Below are 22,374 nucleotides of genomic sequence, written 5' to 3' on the forward strand. Positions count from 1 at the left end.
GGAAGGAAAAGAAAGTTTCCAGAACAGGACAGACATTTAAGAAAAGTATATACCAATTTCTTGAGTTACATTTGGATTCCTTAGAAATACTGCTCCCAGATCTGTGAATGTATCTACTTCCTCAAACTTGTATCGTTTACCTCTCTCAGACTTCAAGAAATTATGGCAAGAATAATGGCAGGAAATAGATGTGTCAGCGCATTACAGAAAATTATTAAGAGTAAGAACATTTCTAGAAATTTAAAAATCAGAATGTACCAAACAATGATAAGACCAATAGTGCTGTATGCATGTGAAACGTGGACGTTAACTGCAACAGAAAGTTCGAGGCTAGAGATTTGGGAAAGAAAAATACTGAGGTAGATTATACTAGACTATATCGGGCACCGAGTATAACGGGAGTAGCAAGAGCACAAAGACTGAGATAGCTGGGACATATTGAACGAATGGCCGAAGCAAGAATTCCTAATATGATAATGAAACGTGAAATAGGTGGAAAGAGGACTTGAGAAGGATAAGAGTGGATGGGTGGAGAATAAAGGCGAAAGACAGTGTAGCATTTTTTATTCCCTTTAATAAAATTGAATTTAAAAATCTATTTTTATTTAAATTTCTTAGTATTGGCGCCATCTATTTGCTAGATGCCAAAGATGCCAAACTCCATTTGTTACAGCTCACTTGTTTCGATATTTAATTTTTATTAGCGCATCTATTCGCTAGATATCAAACTTCATTTATGACAGTTGGGTTCTGAAACTGAGAACTGAGAAGAAGGTCTTTTTTCTTTCTTTCTGGGAATTTGGATCTGAAGAAGACGCGTGTGTCGGCGTCCGACAAATTTTCCAGTGAAAAGCACTCTGAATCCACTTTTCGATTTCCATAGCATGGGTGTCCGATTTGGAGATTTGAAAACCTTGTAAAGTATGCAATTCAGAGTATAGATCGTATTTGTTTGGTTTCTTCTTGGAATGATCGTAAGTTTATCCGCCATTTTATATAGCCCTATCTAACTAAATTCTATTTCAGTTATTTCCGTTTTTATTTCGTTTATTTGAGTATTTAATTACTGGTTTGGATCGGCATATGGTTTGAATATATTTATGTAAAGCTGATTTTCAGACCGTAAGTTGTTTTTTTTATTGAGTATCTGTCCTGAGAACTATTTTTTATTTATAGAGTAACTACCACATGGTACTCAGTAACTACCACATGGTACTCAGTAACTACCACATGATACTCAGTAACTACCACATGGTAGTCAGTAATTACCACATGGTATGCAGTAATAATGCAGTAATTATTGTATGTTTCACCCACTTGCATTTTGTATGGACCTATGCTGACCTTAAGACAGTGTTCCTGACATTACAATCGTTCTTTTGGCTGATATCGAAGACTTCTCCTGCCATAGTCATCTGCATCCACTTCTGTTAGTCTGGAGAATACCTACCTACCTGTTTACATCATAAGAAACTATATAGAGATAAGTCTACAACTATTTTGTAGTTTTGTTTGATACACAAGGTACGCTTTTATTTTATAATTTTTGAGACAACAGATTTAATAACCTGGTAAATTATCACTATTTATCCCACATATTGTAGTCAAAATTATTTTTTATTTAACGTTATAAGTTATAATTTGATTCGTACAGTATACTCTTACTTAGCTATGATATTTTATATGAAAATTATTAACATGTATTCATTTTAAAGGTTTTTGTACACGACATGTTTCGAAACATCATCGTATTGAGACATACATAAATTTCACCTGTTTTTATTAAGAAGCTTACTTAGTTCAAAGAATACAGTTACTAAATTCAAATCTATTTAAAATAACTTGCGGTTTTATTGGGATCACTGTGACTAATTGATGATACTTGTGTTCGTTTTCAATAAATGTTTAATGTAGGATAGTTATATATTTCTGACTTTTATTCCTGATAAACATAATAGACCCTTAATGCTGTTGATTACTGTTGTGATATCGTATTTTTCTTTTTGATTTCTTACTTTACCACTCTCATAAACAAAGTAAGTGGCGCCCTTTTCACTGTCTTTGACCATACCTATTTGAATTCTTAACATCAATATTAAAATCTCTGCAGCCTATATATTATCATTTTTTTATTTTTTAACAACATTAGAAAGTCACTGTGAGTCAGAAGCCTTACCTACGAACGCAGCTTTCCTCTAACCCTGAGCAACGGATTCTTTGTTCATTCTATTTGGGTAACGACAGAAAAATCGTCACAACAGAAACAAATGGAGAAAGATAACCAATCAAGCCATGAGCCTTTTAGGCTTTTAGAGCTATTTTATACAGGGTTGTTCACCACATACGACACGGAGTATTGTAGCTAAACGATTAGATTTTTACAAATTGTAAGTTCTTGGTTCCTTGAAGGACTATTAGAGCTACAATTTAAAAATATTTTTACAAGATACAGAGTGTCCCAAATAAGTTAAAAATATTATAGTTGTAGTTTTAAATGGAACACCCTGTATATTATTCTATTTTTTAGATTCTACGATTGAAATAAAGGTAAATTTGATTAAGGTTTATCACACTTAAACCTTACCGTTTTTGAAATATTTTCAATTTTATGAAATTGCAGTAAAAATTTTAAGGCTTCATTTCTCCAAGAGTATCAAAGTTTTTAATACTAAATATTTACTGGAGATTATTTATTGATCAGATATTGTGTTGCAATAATAAAAATTTTACTACCTTATACAGAGTGTCCAAAAATTTATATTAAATAATTACTAGCTTTAAACGGCAATAACTTGTTTAATTTAAATAGAACACCCCATATATTTTACGTGAATCAGATGCACAATGTAATTGTCTATCAAATTGTATTATACCATTTTTTACCCATTTCTTCAAGTTTTCGTAGAAAATGCATTTTCTTATAATTTAGACCTCATTTATCAGTATACCCATGAAATATTGACATTTTAGATTATTTTTAAAGGTGTAACAAATTTTCAAAGAGTACAGATACTACTATTGTCGATATAGTTCGCTTATTTCATTAAAAAATAAAAAAAAAAACTGTTTAAATATTGTTTGTTAAAAAGGACCAATTAATATGATCCCAGTATTCAAACTACATGTTTACTACTGTTTACATTGATTAATAATAAATACTCCAAATAGTAAAAAACTGAATTTTGTGTGTGTATTAGACAGTGTGGTAAAAAGTAACACTTTATAAATATATATTATTTTTTTCATTTTTTTACGAACGCTTGGTTATAAAAACAGAGACGTTCATTTTCATAACTTATTATTATATTGATTTCTGAGCCAAATTCACATTTATTTAGAATACTTTATTAATTAAAACAATTTAAAAGTATGTAATTGACTAATTTTTGGTCGGAAATAATGGTGGTAGGTATATTTAATTAATGAATTAATAAATTTAATTAATTTAATAGGTATACTCTTTCACAAAGATTTAAATAGTTTTTTTTGTATACCAATGGGCTTGCAATACATTTTGTACATATATGTTGCTTTAAAAAAATCTGAAATGTCAATATTCCATGGGTATAGTGATAAATGAGGTCTAAATTAAAAGAAAATGCATTTTCTACGAACACTTGAAGAGATGGGTAAAAAATAGTATAATACAATTTGATAGACAGTTACATTGTGCATCTGATTCACGAAAAATATATAGGGTATTCCATTTAAATTAAACAAGTTACTGCTGTTTAAAGCTAGTAATTATTTAATATAAATTTTTGGACACTCTGTATAAGGTGGTAAAATTTTTATTATTGCAACACAATATATGATCAATAAATAACCTTCAGTAAATATTTAGTATTAAAAACTTTGATACCTTTGGAGAAATAAACCCTTAAAATTTTTACTGCAATTTTATAAAATTGAAAATATTTCAAAAACGGTAAGGTTTCAGAGTGATAGACCTTAATCAAATTTACCTTTATTTCAATCGTAGAATCCAAAAATAGAATAATATACAGGGTGTTCCATTTAAAAAAATACAAGTATAATATTTTTTACTTATTTGGGACACTCTGTATCTTGTAAAAATATTTTTAAATTGTAGCTCTAATAGTCCTTCAATGAACCCAAAACTTACAATTTGTAAAAATCTAATCGTTTAGCTACAATACTCCGTGTCGTATATGGTGAACAACCCTGTATATATACCAATAGTAATAAGCGACATTATACGGCAAAAGGAAGAAATCTTGTACAACCCAAAGAGTTTATTGAATTTAAATGCAGACGTCTTGCGAATTGTCATGAAAAAATTTCGCTAGAGGAGCAGCGGTTTTTTTTCAACAATATTAGAATTTAGCAGTCTACAACGTGCAAACCAGTTTTCTTTCTAGATACGTAAGGGAATCATCTGTAAAGAAAAAACTTGTGACTGCAAAAAATTCTCAAATGCGAAACTTTTCCAAACAATATTTTATTAACAAAACGGAAGTTTGTAGGGATATGTTTATCAACGTTTTACGTGTATCTACCAAACGCATAAATACGGCGCTTTGCAAAGTAAGAAAATTAGAAATACCAGATCGGCGAGGTCTAAGTAGTAGTGGACATATCAAAATGTCAGCTGATCAAGAAAGTGCTGTAATTACACATATCAACCAATTTCCACGCTACAAATCTCACTATTGCAGGTCTACAAAAGGAAATCAAGAGTTTTTGCAAGAAGGAACAACATTTACAACAATAATGTATAAACTTTATAAAATTGCAAATTTAAAATCAGTTTTTCATCCTACAAAAAGATATTTCTAACGAAGTTTAATTTAAGACAAAAACAACCCCGAAAAAGACACATGCAATAAATGTGATATTTTTAGTTCAAAAATAAAACGTTTATTAACAAATGAAGAGGAAAAAATAAAAGTAAATCTAATTTTTATTGTTGTCGATCCAAAACCGTTGTATTTTTATTGTTGTCGATATTTTTATTGTTGTCGATCTAATAACCGAAAAAAAATCAACAGAAGTCCTTTGTTTTAAATTTGTCGACGTTTCGCAAAATTTATTTGCATCTTCAGGACACTACAAAGTTAGAGAGCAAAATACAATCAAAAAATTTTAAAAATTTAACGAACAAATTAAAACACATATCAGTGGAATTCCACACATATACAATTGGTAAAACTACCCTAATGTTAACAATTAAAATAAAATATATGTATATGTTACATCCTACTGCATTAGTAGAACACAAATTAGAGACAGGCCATAACTTCGATTTTGACAACACCACTATTTTACAGACACAATCTAATTATAAGAAAAGATTATTTGCAGAGAAAATCTAATAAAAAAATCTGGTATTATTTCTGGGTATCTACTAACAGAATGAAACTTCTATGAGTTTTCTTAATTTTTGTGAGAAATTAATGCAGTACAGTTTTAATAATTTTAATGATTATACATACCACTTTGGTACAATGAACACATTTCTACTGAAATTATACATTGATAGTAGATAGTAAGATGGTACTAATATTTGGGGATGTTAGATTTTTTTACAACTTTTTTAAAACGGGGGGTAAACCGCATAAAAAATGGTATACTAATTACTTTAATTCCCTTGAGTTTACTTTGTCATGAAGATACTTTAACGTGGATGAGTCACTTGAAAGCATCCATTATGGTGACAGCTTCGTTTGTAGACCTCTTCCAACAGCAACATTTTCATTACGGGTGGCAACTGTATATTCACCCATTTCTAGATTGCCATTTCCTTCCATATCAACAATAGCATTGTATAGAACACATATACTCTTTACAATGCTATCTGCAAATTCGGGTGACGTTTCTATTGGCTTCTAGAGTATTCTTCATTTGGCACTCATTATTCCAAAAGAACATCCTATAATTCTTCGTACTCTAGATAGGTGTGAGTTGAAATATCCAGTTTGGATATTGTTTGGATTTAAATTCCGTCTACTGTACGGCTTCAAAACATGTCGCAGTAACGGATAACCGGACGACGAACACAAATGGCAGCGGAGACGTCGCACAGTGATCAGAATCTGCGTTCCAGCCCTCCAAAAGTCACTTATGCGCATACGACCGATGTGGTTAAAACTTGTCTGGACATGTTCCAGAGAGCATAAATCTTTCAGTATCGATCGAATGTTTCACATAACAAGATCACAAGCGGTAGGGTATTGCACTAAAACGACAAGAAAAAACTTGTGTAATAGTTTCACCACTTTAGTGTTAGTTTATCTGTTATGTTTACCTATTTAATACAAAGACTCAGTTATAAGTTTTGATGTTAGTGTGGTATGGAGATATTACCTGAAGGTAAGTCTATTATTCTGCCAGGCGTTTTCCGATTTACATTCAGTTATTCTTTTTTAATAAATTTTCAAATGCAGCGCTGTTTATATGATACAAAAAAAATAATTTTGATGAAGCTGCTCTTTTTTTTAGTCCCCTTACCTGAATTTTCAACAATCATATCCATCATGGATCAATATCCATCCCTAATTTATATGATTTTTTTAAACACGAGAAAGACAAAGCGATTTATTTATTTGCTGTTGAATGCTTGAATTTAAATGTTTCTTCTGAAGTCTACGAAGACATTTTAAGAAAGAAATGTGACAATTTTTGCAAGCAGGTGCAGGCGAAATGGAGAAAATGTCAATATAGCATTACTAACCTTAAGAAAAAGTACCAACAGTGGCTAAACGGTTATGTTGCATTTGAAGACGTCTTACAAAAGCAAGAGGTCGTCTCACAAAAGTGTTACAATACGCCCTCATCTTCGTATGGAAGACCAAAAGTTACATTTGCTGAGTCGTCTGAATCTACGAAAAGACGAAGGATCCAAGAGTTGCTTGAGATTGACAAAGATGAGCTTAGCTATGCTACACAGCCTCTCTTCTCCGTCGGGGCTTACGAACTGCAGCTGATTTAGTGAAAACTGTTTCTGAATTCCCAGAAGAAGCAAAGAATTTGAAGAAACTTTCAAAACGCAGAAAAATCCTACTAAGTTCACGGCAGACGGAGCATTAGCTTCAATAATAAAAAACAAATTAACGAGATCCCAATATGCAGGTATCAGCAGAGACAGCAAAGAGCACAAAGCCGACATATATCCCCAACTATAACGAAGTACTGTTGGCGAAAGAACGCTGCTACCCCAAAGACATGACCATCACTGAAATTTCAGCCGAAGTGATGTTACAGTCGCTTCTTGACCACACGGTGAATCGTTTATTGTTAGTGCAACAAGTGTTATTACAAATTTATGAAAATTCTAGGGCTAGTACCTCAAAAATAAAAGCTTTGTATAAATGGGATTGTGACGGAGCAGCTGGGCAGCAGGGTTATAAACAGGGATTCACTACAGAAGGAAGTGGTGAAGGATATGATGACTCATTTTTGTTTGTCATTTCATGTGTTCCCCTCGACTCCTTTACGTACTTACAACGTAACAATTTTTTGTATATAATTTTAGTTAAATTATCCATTTAATCACCAAATTTAAAGGGTTTTTTTGATATATTTACCAAATTTATAGTTTGTTAATAACTAGTATACAGTACCGGCCAAAAGTGGAGAAACTTTTTAAATTTATTTGCTGCCGTTTTACAAGAACGAAAATGTTTATAAAGCATATGTATTTATACATAGAATAACTGTCTCATAAAAATACACACAAGCTTTTTTTGGAAAAAGCCTTTATTAAATTTTGAAAAAATTAAACTAATTTCTATGAGGACAAAAATGGAGAAACTGGTATTTTTTATACATTTGTAGTCGCTAGTCTCAGTATTCGGTTGCATAGCCTTTACTTTTGATGACTGCTTGGCACCTTCTGGGCATAGACTCAATCAAGTTCTTTATTACATCCCCGGATATTTCATTCCAGGCTTGTAATAGGGCAGCGAACAAAACATCTTTATTTTAAAATTTGTCCCTGTTTTTACGCCTAACATCGACTTCTAGTTGATCCCATAGGTTCTCTATAGGGTTCAGGTCGGGGCTTTGAGCTGGCCATTTGATCACTTCAACTTGTTCCTCGGTCAAAAATTCCTTAATAAGTTTGGCAGTGTGTTTCGGATCATTATCCTGCATAAATTTCCAGGTTAAAGGGAGAGAGTATTCAGCATAAGGTACCATTGTTTCTTGCAAAATATTTAAATACATATAACGATTCATAATTCCATCTATTTAAACAAGGGGCCCGACCCCATGCCCAGAAAAACAACCCCAAACTAGAACGTTCCCACCTCCGTGTTTTTGGTGTTTGGCCATACCCACCATATACTTGTACTTGGGATTGAACCTTTCATTGGTAGGACGTCTCACCCACCTAATACCGTCCGACCCAAATAGATTGTACTTGCTTTCGTCCGACCAGAGTACATTTTTCCACTGCTTGTAGGTCCAATTTGCATGTTCCAATGCAAATTGTAGTCGGGCCTGCCTATTTTTCTTAGAAATAAACGGCTTTCGGGCAGGTCTTCTGGCATTTAGTTGTGCCTGTTTCAGACGCCGTCTAATGGACCTAACAGATATTGAAATAAAGGAGTATTCGTTCCTTATATCCCCCGCAGTGCAAAATGGATTTTTAAGTGAATATCTTCTTATGGGTCTTCCAGGCTTGGGTATATTGTCAGTTGTCCCACGACTTCTATACAAATTAATCTGTTTACACACAACACTTTTATGTAAATTTAAGTGTCTAGCAATATCAATTTGTTTAATTCCCGAATGATACTTCTCAATTATGATTTTTTTTATTTGATCTGACAAATTTATCCCGCGCGGCATATTTTTAACGCTCTGTGAACCCAATACCACGATCTAGACGCTTTAACAAGAGAATATCTCACAGAATATTAAGAAGAAGATAAGGTTTCTCCACCTATGTCCGCTGGAATTTGTAAATCATTTTTTGCCTGCAAATTTATTCACAAAATAAGCAGTTTTTGGTTTGGTTTTTGTTTGGTTTGGTTTGGCTATATGGTTATATGGCTATACAAAGCAGATTAAATACGAAATATTTTCATGACATCCTATTCTGCAGAGAGTAAACTGTATTTTGACATAGTAAAAATATTAAAAGTTTCTCCACTTTTGGCCGGTACTGTACATAAAATTAAAGTATTTCTTTTTTTCTAATTTAAAAAACGCCGACAAATACTATTGGAGGGCCAGATCGATCATTCTGACCACTGTGCGTCGCACAGTGGTGTGAAACTGATAATATAACGAAAAAACCCTATATTTCCTAAACCGTTAATCCAATCGCATTGGGACGGATTTTATTCGATTCAGCTTAATAAAATACATCAAATAACATGGTTTAATAAATTTATTTACAAGTAAACTGAGCACCAATTAAATCGTAACGTGAAAATTTTTGCATCAAGTTGAACTTCTTGTATTTTCTGAACTATTGAAGGCGTTTTGAATTGCTAGCCACATTCTGAAACGCTTTTTTATCGAATTATTGGTCAATACCCATGATAGAGGGACAGGGTATAACAAAAATGCGTGCATTTTTTACAAAATTTTAAGTGACCTCCATTTTGTGGGGGGATGGAGGATTTCCATTATTTGTGGGTTTTTTAAAAGAGCTGTTTTATACCTCGGGACGTTTTTGAGTTTTTCTGGGGTATCTCTCTCCATTGCGATGTTTCCCTTCTTTTATAATTTTCGGTAAGGTTTTAATTCTAATCAATTTATCTCATTATGAAATTAATATATTGTATTTTTGAGTATTATGCGTATGAACTAATGATTATACTAAGTGATTATACTGTATCGTTAATGAAAAAGTGTTGAATGCTTCTTTTGTTATGCCAAGATACATAATAAAATCTGTTCATATAATTTAAATATACCAGCTAGATACATTTTTAACGCCCTGTATAACTGTAACACTTTTTAGTTTTATAAAATTATTTGTTTGCTTTATTTAATTATACATTAAAATGAATAATGCTTAAAAATACGATATCTTCATTTCACAATGAGATAAAATTATTAGTATTAAAACTCTACCGACAATCATAAGAATATCGAAAACATCGCAATGGAGAGAGATAACCAAAAAAGCTCATAAACGTTCCGAGGTATAAAACACCTCCCTCAAACTATCCACAAAAAATGGATCTCCTCCATCCCTCCACAAAAAGAGGCTCACTTAAAATTTTGTTAAAAATGCGCGCATTTTTGTTTTACCCTGTATTATGAGTCCTGACCAATAATTGAAAAAAACTGCAAAGAACGGTTCGATAGTCGATAAAACAATGTTTTAGAATCTGGCTGGCAAATTCAAAATTCCTTCAAAAGTTTAAAAAATACAAGAAGTTAAACTTGATGCAAAAATTTGCACTTTACGCTTCAATTGATGCTCAGTTTAGTTACACTGTGGTTCAAATTATTATAATTTATAACATTTCAATCTTATACAATATAATAATATTTATATAATTTTAAGTGGCAAATAAAGTAAATTATATTAAATGAATTCATCGGCATCCGCAAAATGAAGAATGTAGTTTCCATTTTTTTCCATACTGTTTATCTTTTATTTTAAATTTTTAACAAACGTGGCCGAATGTGGCGACAAAATTTATAGAATCACTACTTCAACAATCGCTTTTTTTAGTCAACTTAATCCGAGACCAAAGCTCGGTAAAGCTTTTTTGTTCTAGTCTGATTAAAGTAAGAAGTAAAGTAATTTTATTAGAAATAGATTCAAACTAAACTGCATCAAAGGCACGGTATATCTTGGCAAAATGATTTTTACTTTTAATGCCCATGGACAAACGAAACAGTTCCTGGTAATACCGATTTTTAGGAATTAAAAGAAGGGCTGTAAAATATTACTTGTTTTCGCTTTGTTTTTGCGCGTTTCGTATATTAAGAAAATTGTCAAAAAGGAGGTGTTTGGTTTGGTAGTAAAACTAGTAATTAAATTAAAAAAAGTAATATTATTATATTGTCTTTGAATGAACTCGATGTAAGATAGGATAATTTAAACCCGATTTAACACCCCCTTTTTTGTTTTTTTTTTCCATTGCCGAAACCACTGTGCGTCGTCCCTGGTAGAGGCCTGTCTGCCGGAATATTCATCTTTCCAGCAACCATCAACTCAAATAGCGTAGAAGATCGAAAAGTTCCACCATCACACTGTTTTCCATAAACTTCTATTGCTATAAATTTTCCTTGAGCATCTGCAACCGCTTGTAAACCAATAGAAAAAAAAATGTTTGTAATTGTAGTACATAGTACCAGAGTGAGGTGGACACTTCAGGCGTATGTGCTTTCAGTCTATAGCACCAATCCTGTTTGGAAAATTCCAGATGTTATAAAAATCATCAGAAATTTTCAGTAAGTCTTCTGAAGAAGGAACCTTCATGTGAATTGGTTGAAGAGAATCCCATATAACAGCCACCATATTTTTTACAATGATAATAACTGACGTAAGGCCAATTTTGAAAGTCAAAGACAGATCTCGGAAACTTCTGTCAGTGGCGAGGTACCTAGAAAAAAATCAGATCAGATCTTAATAACAATAGAATAGAATATAAAAAAATACACATTATAAACAGCAAAAATTACTAAATATGAATTTGTGAACTTAGATTTGTTTTTTTTTTCAGGAACAGATGTTCGAAACAAATGGAAAAATTTGCGAGACAAGTTTCGAGTTGAACTGCAGAAAAAACCTTAACCTAGATCCGGAGATGGTAATGAAGAGTACGAAGAGAGTCAAAACGAACAGGATGATACATATTCAGCACAAGTATCGTCATGGACATATTTTGATGGTCTGCTTTTTCTTAAAGATCAATTTACACCCAGAGCAAATAAAGGAAACTTAGGGTCTTAGGTTACAACTCCACGTATTTCTTCTAGTGATCCTGCAGTATTACATCCAGAAGCAGAACTCTTTGATGTTGTGTCACCCTCATCAACCATATCCTCTCAACAACCACATTCTGTATCTCCTACACCGCCGACTACACCAAGGACCGATACAGGTAGAATTCTTTCTTGTAAGCCCCGACAGAAAAAGGCAAAAGTTCAGCCTCCATCTACTGTTGGAGCAGAGCTGGTTGAATTGGAAAAGAAAAAGTTGTAACTATTAAGCCAAGACACCGAGGACGAAAACATGGCATTTTTCTGTCTGCTTCCGCATATTAAAAAGCTTAACGATGAACAGCGGATGTTGTTGACTATGGAAATTCAGCAAGTAACTTACAGACACGTTTACGGCACATCAATTCAGCAATCCCAACACCAACAGGTTTCCGCTCCAGTTTCCCTTTCGAGGCCACCACAACTTCTATCCACGATAGTCAGCCATCAGCAGCAACCTTATTCTGTGCAACAACATGGATCACAACCGTTTTCCGATGATTATTCCCAATCGCTGATAACACGTGGAGAAATGTCTCTTCCGGCCGGTGGACAATATACTAACATATGATTTTTTTTTATTTTTTTTATTACATAATAAGATTTTCTGTTTGCGAATTATTCAAATTAGAATAAAATGTATACCTACCTTATTGTTATTACTAGTCGCTCTTCCACACTTACAGAATCTTTAATGAAATTACTCCAACATGGCTGAATTTTGGAGGAAACCATTTCTAATAGTAGGGTCAGTGCACTGGTTATCCGGCCAGCACTGGTCCTCGGCCTTTTTAGGATTTAAAGCTAAATATTAGTTAATTTAATCGCCGTTTATCCAGTCCAAATGGTAAAATAGATTCATGTATCGTTTATCTATCGAAAGTAGTAGGGGTTAAGATGGAGCTGCAACTAATAAGCGTGCGAAAAAGCCACAGTTCTTGGACGCGCAACAGAACAACATAGGTAGTGATTCAAATGTAAATGTGCTTACTAGTGTGAAGCTACAAAATAGTAAATATTTTAATATTTTTTTTTACTCTAGGTACTTGTAATGTATTATATATGATGGGGGAAGGGTAAAAACATGTAAATATATGTCAAAACTAAGCAAAAATTGGGTTTTTAGTTAAAATTTTCAGGGGCCGCAAACCAGTAATTAAAAAACACGCCCTTTTAGTTCTCGGCCAATATGGCCGAGAGTCAGTATAAAAAGTTATTTTTCAATCTTAAAAAAAACTATAAAAAAACATATTTTGTCTTGTGTTTGTTATTTTTTTTTATTTACTTATATTATTCCTTTTTAATTATTAGATTGCGGCCGCTAAATTAATTCGAATATAAAATATAATTTAATCAAAAATTATGTTTAAAAATAGTGACCGAGAACTAGCGTTTCTCGGCCACCATGAAAAATAGTGTGGCCGAGAACCAAGATCACTGTAGATTTCGGTTCTCGGCCGCTAACCAACTCTAATCCTTTTGATTTTTTTCAATGGCTAGGGAGACTAGGAGAAATAAAACCCAGGGTAATAAAACCGTCTTGATACGACCTAAAGTATCAAGGATTAAAAGGAGGATGTACCAATGCACAGAGGAAGATCTCAAGAATGCTCTACGTGAGATCCAGGAAAAGAAAGTGAAAATAAGGGAGGCCAGTCGAAGATTTAATGTACCAAGGGCGACGATCCAGAATAGAATCAAAGGAAGAGTACCCGATCTTCTGAGGAAGCTCGATTTATGTTCAACGCCGAAGGAAAATTTGCTCCTCCACTTCTGTTATTCCCTTATGTGCGATTTCCCAGGGCTGTTATTGCCAATATGCCGAGCGGTTGGGTGTCTGGTTTGGTTGTGAATGTCAGAAAGAGGATGGATGACATCTGACGTATTTTTTGGGTTTATCAATAATGATTTTAACAAATGGCTGATTACAGAAAATATTCCGAGGCCTTTTATCCTGTTTGTGGATGGGCATAAATCCCATCTCACTATGACAATTAGTGAGTGGTGCCACAATAATGAAATAATTTTATATGCTCTTCCACCTAACATCACCCACATACTTCAGCCTGCTGACATTAGCGTCTTCAAACCGATGAAATCGGAATGTAAAAAAACAGTTTGTAAGTGGCAGAACAAACCCGAAAATCTAAATTGCTGGGTGACAAAAATTATTTTTTTAGCGTGTTTGACGAAATTTTATCAAAATCTGACAGATTTAAGAATTCTGTAAAGAATAGCTTCAGAAGATCAGATACCTATGGTTATAGGTATTTAACCGGTACCTAATGTTTATAGTTACTTATTTGTTATAGTTTATTTAGGTTTTAAGGAGCCTATTGCTATTATTGTATTACTAATATTCCTGCCATACATACATATAAGTTTTTTAATTAAAGTTTTTTTATTGATACCTTCATAAATTAATTGATTCTTAATGAGGTACGCAGAATCATAGTAAGGTATCCTACCTATATTCTAGGTATACCTACATGGCAGAGAACCAATACAAAATTGGCCGAGAACTGTGAGTGGTGGCCAATAACCAGTAAAATAGCACTTTTTTCGGTTATTATTGTTTTTTACTAAAGTTTTGAAAATAAAAATTAAAAAAAAAATCCATAATTATTAAAACACTCTACCGAACATTTTTTGTATTGGGCAAATTATGATTTAAAATCTCCTTCCATATCTAATCTGCTCTCAAAGTCAAAGTTTCCGTTAAAAGGCCGAGAACCAATGCATTGACCCTATTTATAGTCGCGTCTCGAGACGCCAAGATCGTCTTGGGCTCTTGAGAGCGCAATCCACAGAGCAAACATCATTTTGGAGACTGGGATTATCGTTTTGGAGATTGTCCTTTTGGATAGTTTATATGATCTGTGGATAGTTTCTTAACCTAACTTTTTTAGTAAACAAAGAAACAAAGTAAATCCGTTTTGTCTGATTAAACAGTTTTGAATATGTTAGAAGAGTTTGAGGATATTTTGGACCATGTGGAAGAAGAAAATCGTCTTCGAGTTCCAAAAAGATAAATACGGGATGCAAGAAATCCAATAGAAATGTTTAGCGAGGCGGGATTTATGCCGATACAGGTTTAACAAGGCTACAATTACAGAAACTATTTTCCCTCTTGAAGACTTGCAAAAACCTACCAATCGTGGTTTACCCATTCTCCCCGTCAATTACTAATTTGTTTACAGTTTTATGCGACTTGTAATTTTCAGATGGTAAATGGAGACTTACATGGTGTTAGCCAACCTACAATAAGCCAGATAATCAAGAATAATGCAATAATGTGGAAGTATTTCAAAATCGCAAAAGTTTTTTTAGTCTAAATGTTCAGGTCCCAAAAGGGAAATTATGGATATTATAGTTGGATATCCAGAGTCAAATCATGATAGTGTTATATTCGATCGAAGTAATTTAAGAATGCTAATGGAAAGGCGTGATATTCCTGGTTTACTTCTTGGAGACAATGCATATAGATGTAGGCCATTTCTATTGACTCCTGTCCTACAGCTAGGTAATCAACAAGAAACCAGGTATAACTTTGCCCATAGAAGAACGCGAAATGTGAAAGGCTATTTGGGACTTGGAAAAAACATCTTCCATGTCTCCGAGGTTTACAAAACAACTGTTGCTATTATTTGTGCAACAGCTATTCTTCATAATATTGGTTTAAGGGAAAATTTAGATAATTTTGAAGATGCTAATTTACACATTCCAATTATAAATAAAAAGGAAGAGGGTTAGATTTTTGAAGAAATCTTATTCAGCATTTTGCAAATTAATGTATTTATTGTATTAATATATGTATATCTAGTAATTAGGTAATATGTTAAGTGATGTTCCAAGGTAACTAGTACCTATATAATAATTTTAGTCAGTAACTGTTTAATCGAGCTCGAAATAACAATGTAATAATTAAAATTTTTAAAAAAATCTTTTTGTTTGTGTTTAAAAGAAAAGTAATATCGTTGGATATGTATTTTAATATTTTATAAAGGAAATGTCCTTGTAGTCCAATGTTATACGGCGCTAGTTTTTAAGGCCTTTTTGTGCAAAGGATGTTTTTTTGCTAATTGACTCAGTCAAACTGTCCTGATGATGGGAATAAAATTCTCGAAAGCTTGACAAATTTGAAAAAGTAGTTTTATTAGCCTATGTGGTGATTATTGACTGCATCCTCATTTAAATTTTGAGTTTTTTCTTAACTTAGTCAGTCACAACTAACCTGCCATTTTTATAATAATTTTATTTACTTTTCTATTAGTGTCAAATTAGTGTATATATATTTACATTACTTACAGTTATCTTAAAAATACTGTTTTTCTATACTTAATTAATATATAATTTCTTAGTAGTTTTACGCTCACTATGACCAGACAGCTAAGTGCTTGCCTTAACTGGTCACGCAGAATTTTCCCACTAATACATTAAAACTAAAAAAATTGTCTTTATTTTCTTCATCGTGAATATTTATATAAATATCATATGACATAATATATAGTGTTAGAAATATGATTATATAAACAATATTGATTTAATTTTGGGAAGATAAGCACGGACCGCTGTCGATCGCGCCAGTGTGATGAGACACTTCAGCACGCTCGTTTCAATGCTGTCTGTGTTTATTAAAGTTTCCCGACGTATTATTTGTGATTTATAGTTGATTAAATGTGTTGAATTGTAATGTATCGGAAAGGTTCTGTGTTTTTATTATTAAATTGCTAAAATCAGAAGTGGGATAGAGCTTACACCACAATAAGCTTTTGAGTGGCATGGTGAAACGTGGAGGATGCATTGGAATAAGATAAGTACAAGTTTCTAATTAGGTTTACAAATTGAAAGTATTGGTTGATGTTTGTGGCTTATTTTATTAGGTAAGTGATAGCTATTTATTTTATTACAAATTTATGTCAGTTCAACGACACTCCAACGATCTGCTCTTTTACAATCAGGACCCACATTATGCATGGTTGTTCTAAGCTTATAATAGAATACTTTTTACAACAGAAGCAAAATTTCATTTATAGAGTTATGTTTTAGCTTTTGTTTAATACATTTTTTTGCAGCACAAATATGTATTGTATTTATATTTTGTTGAACAACAAACTATTTATTATTATTGTTATGTATTTTAGCTGTGAACTTACGACCGGCGAACCCACTGATTTCAAGTGCTTACGATGCAGGGGATGAAAGTCGAACGGAAACTAAGGAAGGTAAGTTGTTTCATTTTATTTAGGAATCTTTCATACAGTATGAGCTCGACAGGGATGGTTTAAATTTGATAACAATGGCTATATTTCCTCGAAAAAATGTTCGTTATGCAAAAACATTACCGTCCTAATTATGTTCAACGCCGAAGAAAAATCTGCTCCTCCGCTTGTGTTATTTGGGTGTTAGGAAAGTCAGAAAGAGGATGGATAACATCTGACGTAAGTTTGAGTTTATCAGTAATGATTATAATAAATGGCTGATTAGAGCAAATATTCCCAGGCCTGTTATCTTGTTTGTGGATGGGCATAAATCCCATCTCACTATGGCAATTAGTGAGTGGTGCCACCAATAATGGAATAATTTTATATGCTCTTCCACCTAACACGACCCACATGCTCCAGCCTGCTGATGTTAGCATCTTTAAACCCATGAAATCGGAATGGAAAAAAACAGTTTGTAAGTGGCAGAACAAACCCGAAAATCTAAATTGCTCGGTGACAAAAGTTAATTTTTGTAGCGTGTTTGACGAAATTTTATCAAAATCTGACAGATTTAAGAATTCTGTAAAGAATGGCTTCAGAAAATCAGGACTTTTCCCGTTAAATCCTGACGCTGTAGATTTTAGCTAGTGTGTGGCCGACACCGCAGTTAAGCTTCGGAAAAGAAAATCCAGCGAAAATATTTCATTACGCGACATAACATCAGCCAAAAAAATGATCAGCAAGATAAGTGACAATTTAGTATCTTACGGTATCAATGTGGATGTCATTTTTGTTGAGGTATCTGGTTGAGGTATCTGAAATTGTAAATATTTTAAGTCATATTAAATCTAATGCTAAAGGTGCGGATGGTCTGAGTCTTGAAATGGTTAAGCTCTGTTTACCACAGATAGATAAATATATCTGTCATATATTAAATTGCTGTTTGGAAACTGGGTTTTTCCCTTCTTCTTGGAAAGAGGCCCAAGTAATTCCGCACCCAAAAAAATCAATTCCGTCCGAGCTCAGTGATTTACGACCAATCAGTTTACTGCCAATCCTATCTAAAATTCTTGAAAAAATTGTGTACAAACAAATTAACGATTATTTAGTAGAGAGAAACATATTACCAACATATCAATCTGGTTTTAGGCAGGGTTACAGTACCGCTACATCCTTATTGGCCCTGTGTGATGACATCTTAAGCGCAAATGATACAGACCAAACAACTGCATTGATTTTATTAGACTTCTCAAAAGCATTTGATACTGTAAACAGTAATTTGTTAATGACAAAATGTGGATACATTGGCTTCGATGGCATTGCACAGGGTTTTATCAGGAACTATTTAACTAATCGCACACAAAAAGTCATAATAAATAACCAGTCATCCGCGAATGTTAGTATTTCATCTGGTGTTCCACAAGGATCAGTTTTGGGACCATTACTGTTTTTAATCTATACTTTTGATTTAAGTTCCGTTATTACTGACTGCAAAGCCACATTCTTTGCAGATGACACCCAACTTTACTATCACTTTCCAAAAACTGAATACGTACGTGCCACGACAATTATAAATAGTGATCTTAGAAGTATAGAGAAGTTTGCATCAAGTCACTGTCTGCGTCTTAATCCGGATAAGTCTAAAGTGATACTATTTGGTTCTAGGAGGATTAAAGATTTTTAAAGTCTAAAATGGAGTTTTATTAAACAAAGAAAAAATCGAAATTATGACCTGTGTAAAAAGTTTAGGACTTTATATTGATCAAAATTTAAAGTTTACTGAGCATGTCACCCACTTAACTAAACAATGTTATTTAAGTTTAAAGCTGTTATACTGTGCAAAAAGTCTATTATCTTTTAATATGAAGAAAAAACTGTGTGAAAGTCTCGTACTATCAAAAATATTGTACTGTAATACAGTATATTTTCCATGTTTGGATAGTTCAGCAATTTATCGCCTACAAAAAATACAAAATTCGTGTTGTCGATTTGTTTACGGTCTTCGCAAGTATGATCATATTTCCGCAAAAATAAAGGAACTTCGCTGGCTAAAAATGGGCCCTCTGTTTAAATATAATTGCTTGTGCTCTGTCAAAAGAATTCTGGATACTTCCTCACCGCCCTATTTAAAGAATAAATTGATTTTTCGTGAAAATACCCATGACTTAAACTTAAGGCAACGTTATACCCTTACTATGCCACGATATAAGACGGCCATGTTTCGGCGCTCCTTTACATATAATTCAGTTCATATATTCAATGCTTTAAATATTGATTTAAAATGTAAAATGTCACAGTCCATGAAATTGTTTAAGAAAAATCTAAAAGAACATCTTCTATCCATCTAGATGTTAAGATAATATGTTTTCTGGAATTTTTTGATATATATTTTTTTTTGATATATTTTTATAATAGTATTTGTGTACCATTTAATTTGTGCAAATAATAGAATGAAACATTATTTATTATATTTGCATCGCAAGTTGCTTTTATTTTGTTATTAATTGTTTTATTGTTGTTAATAATTGCATTTCTATATTGTTATATTATCAATTGTTATTATTATTATATTATTATGTTAGTCAATAGGTTAAGTATGAGTGGCTCATAGAGCCAGACTTCGCCTCTTAATAAGGGAATATGTATGTATTTTTCTTGTTAATAAAGTTCTTTATTATTATTATTATTATTATTATTTTTACAGAAATAAATTCACTTGAGACGTCAACACCTAGAACATCATTAAATAGGAGCAAATCATCAACACATTCAATCTCGGGAAATCAAAGCAACATTTCAACAGAGTTGGCAACACTATCGACATCGACAGCGCCATTTACCATCACAGATGTTCCTATGGGCGTTACTAATAATGCAGATGTTTTAAAAAAACCTGAAATTCATCAAATTTCCACCACTAACTTGGACACCATTATATTCGACCCAAATTTTATTGATGAAAACGTTTCGGAAAATGTGGAGATTATTCACCTAGAGTCACAAAATTCAAGAAACCATTTGAATAATTGCAATTTTGATAACAATAATTTGGATATTGATAGCGTTCAAGTTGAAAATGTTATGACCTAAATAACCTTGAAGTAGATCTGCCAATCATAAATATTTCTGATATAGGACATCTAATTGGTGTTTCTTCTAAGTACAGTAATGGGTCATAATGAGGTCTTCTAAGTCTACAGAAATGCATACAGCTTGTTTTCTCCTCGGAAAAAGTAAAACGAACTGATCCGGCTTGTTTGCATATTTGATTTATAGCTTATTTAAAAAAGCATTTTACGTACGATATCACCAATTGTTTTACCTGAGCAGACAATCGCCAAGTCATCAACGTATAGAAACTTAGTTACATCACTATGTAAGTTGTCGGCTATTTCATTGATAGCCAATCCGAACAGTGTGCAACTCAGTATAGACCCTGTGGTACTCCGTTCTCCAAAGTCTTTTAGATAAAACATCACCGAGACGAACATGAAACGATCGATTAGTTAAAAAGGAAGAAACAAATTCGGGTAAGTTTTAAAAATGTTTAAAACACCATATCTCCATGTCATATCATATGCCCCTTTGAGATTAAAGAAAACAGCAACTATGTGTTCTTTTTCTTCGAAGGCTTTCTGTATGTGATAGTCTAGCATTACAAGATGGTCAATTGTTGACCTGTTTTTACGAAACCCTGATTGAAAAGGTTTCAGAATATTATTACGTTCAAGCCACCACATGAGACGTTTGTTAACCATTCTTTCTAGAATTTTCCAACGCAGGAGGTAGGACTAATTGGACGATAATTGTTAACCTGTGACGGATCTTTTCCGGGCTTTAAAATTGGTACAATCAGCACTTCTTTCCACTCTACTGGAAGATATCTTTGAATTTTTCCGAAAAATCACAAGGCAATATAATTTCAATTTCATTCTTTGATAGATGGTTATTATTAATTTTGATTAACATAATATTTTTTGCTATTTTTCACAATCATTTTCAATCACATTTTCTGATAAATATTATCATTATTAAATAAGCAAAAAAAATACATATGACGTTAATTAAAATTCTATCAATAACAATCTATCAAATAATGAAAATGGAATTATATTATCATAGAAACGCCTTTTGATTTTTAGGAGTCATAGTTAGGACTTGAAAATTTCAACTATATTTTTATGTTTTTTTAATTGTCTCTAAAATGGTATGGAAATTCGGAATAGTAGGTATAAACGGGATTAACCACTTTAGAACAAGCAAACTTTTAACATTGAAAATGTTTCTGTTATCCTATATAAGGGAGCCCAAATCGAATTAAAATGCTACATTTGCCACACCATGACGTCATATATACAAGGGTATAGGAAATCTCGGCGCGGCGGCGGCAGTCGGCCAGCGCGTGCAAAAACCATTACATCGCTAATTGTTTATTGATATATCTTTATTAGTTTAAAAGCAAAAAATATGGGGTTTGCTTTGATACCTTGTCAAGACATAAGCGAAACTTTTAAATTGTTTCTTTTTTTCATTTAGGCCTTCGTTTTTCGTTAAATGAAAGTTATATTAAAAAAATCTATTTTTAAACAAATTTTCGCATGATTGAAATGATTATTCATGTTTAAAGTTTTTTTTTGGTCATAAGCGCTAATGGAAATGTTTTTTTGTAAATAATTATAAAAAATTACTCCCTACGAAGACTTTATTCTGTACTGGATCAAAAAATAAGTATTTGTTTTCTCTATACGGTGGTATTAATATATCGATTTTTGATGATAGTGCCTTTTTACCCTGTTTAATTTTGTACTACTTTCGGAATAAGGGTCCCCATATCATGTACTGTGATGTACTGTACTTCCATCCCTGAAAAATTCAGCTTGTGACACCGAAGTGAGAGGTAACGTCAAAATAAGCTTTAATCTACCTACATCATCATAGGTAGGTGTAGGTACTCTAGGTAAATTCTACCTAGACAGTAGCTGAACTAGCTGACAGTAGTAATTAATTTGTTATCCGATAAGTAGTTGTCATTATATAAGTTTAATCGTCTTATACCTCCTATAACGGTAGGTTTTGGATTTTTCCTGATTGGTTTGTTAAACAAAAATATACTGGGCATATAAATGTCTGTTACAGGTTAATTCGTTAAAGAAATATGTTACACACATATTATTTTAATAATAATAGTATAATAGTAATGGCTATATTATGTTATAACACATTATTGAATTAACAATTGAAAACAGTATTGAAT

At 32.6% G+C, this 22,374-nt stretch overlaps 1 protein-coding gene across 1 annotated transcript; it reads left to right on the forward strand.

Moving 5' to 3' along the window:
- Window positions 1–11,728: 11,728 nt before the first annotated feature.
- LOC115878911 lies at window positions 11,729–12,898 on the forward strand (the record flags this gene model as incomplete). The annotated part of the gene is made up of 2 exons (XM_030895521.1): window positions 11,729–11,880; window positions 12,148–12,898. Coding segments are annotated over 2 exons (492 nt in total), but the record flags the coding sequence as incomplete, so codon positions are not given.
- Window positions 12,899–22,374: the final 9,476 nt, after the last annotated feature.

This window comes from Sitophilus oryzae, unplaced genomic scaffold, assembly GCF_002938485.1.
Source record: "Sitophilus oryzae breed Bouriz unplaced genomic scaffold, Soryzae_2.0 scaffold_1536_pilon_pilon, whole genome shotgun sequence".
NCBI classification, from domain to species: domain Eukaryota; kingdom Metazoa; phylum Arthropoda; class Insecta; order Coleoptera; family Curculionidae; genus Sitophilus; species Sitophilus oryzae.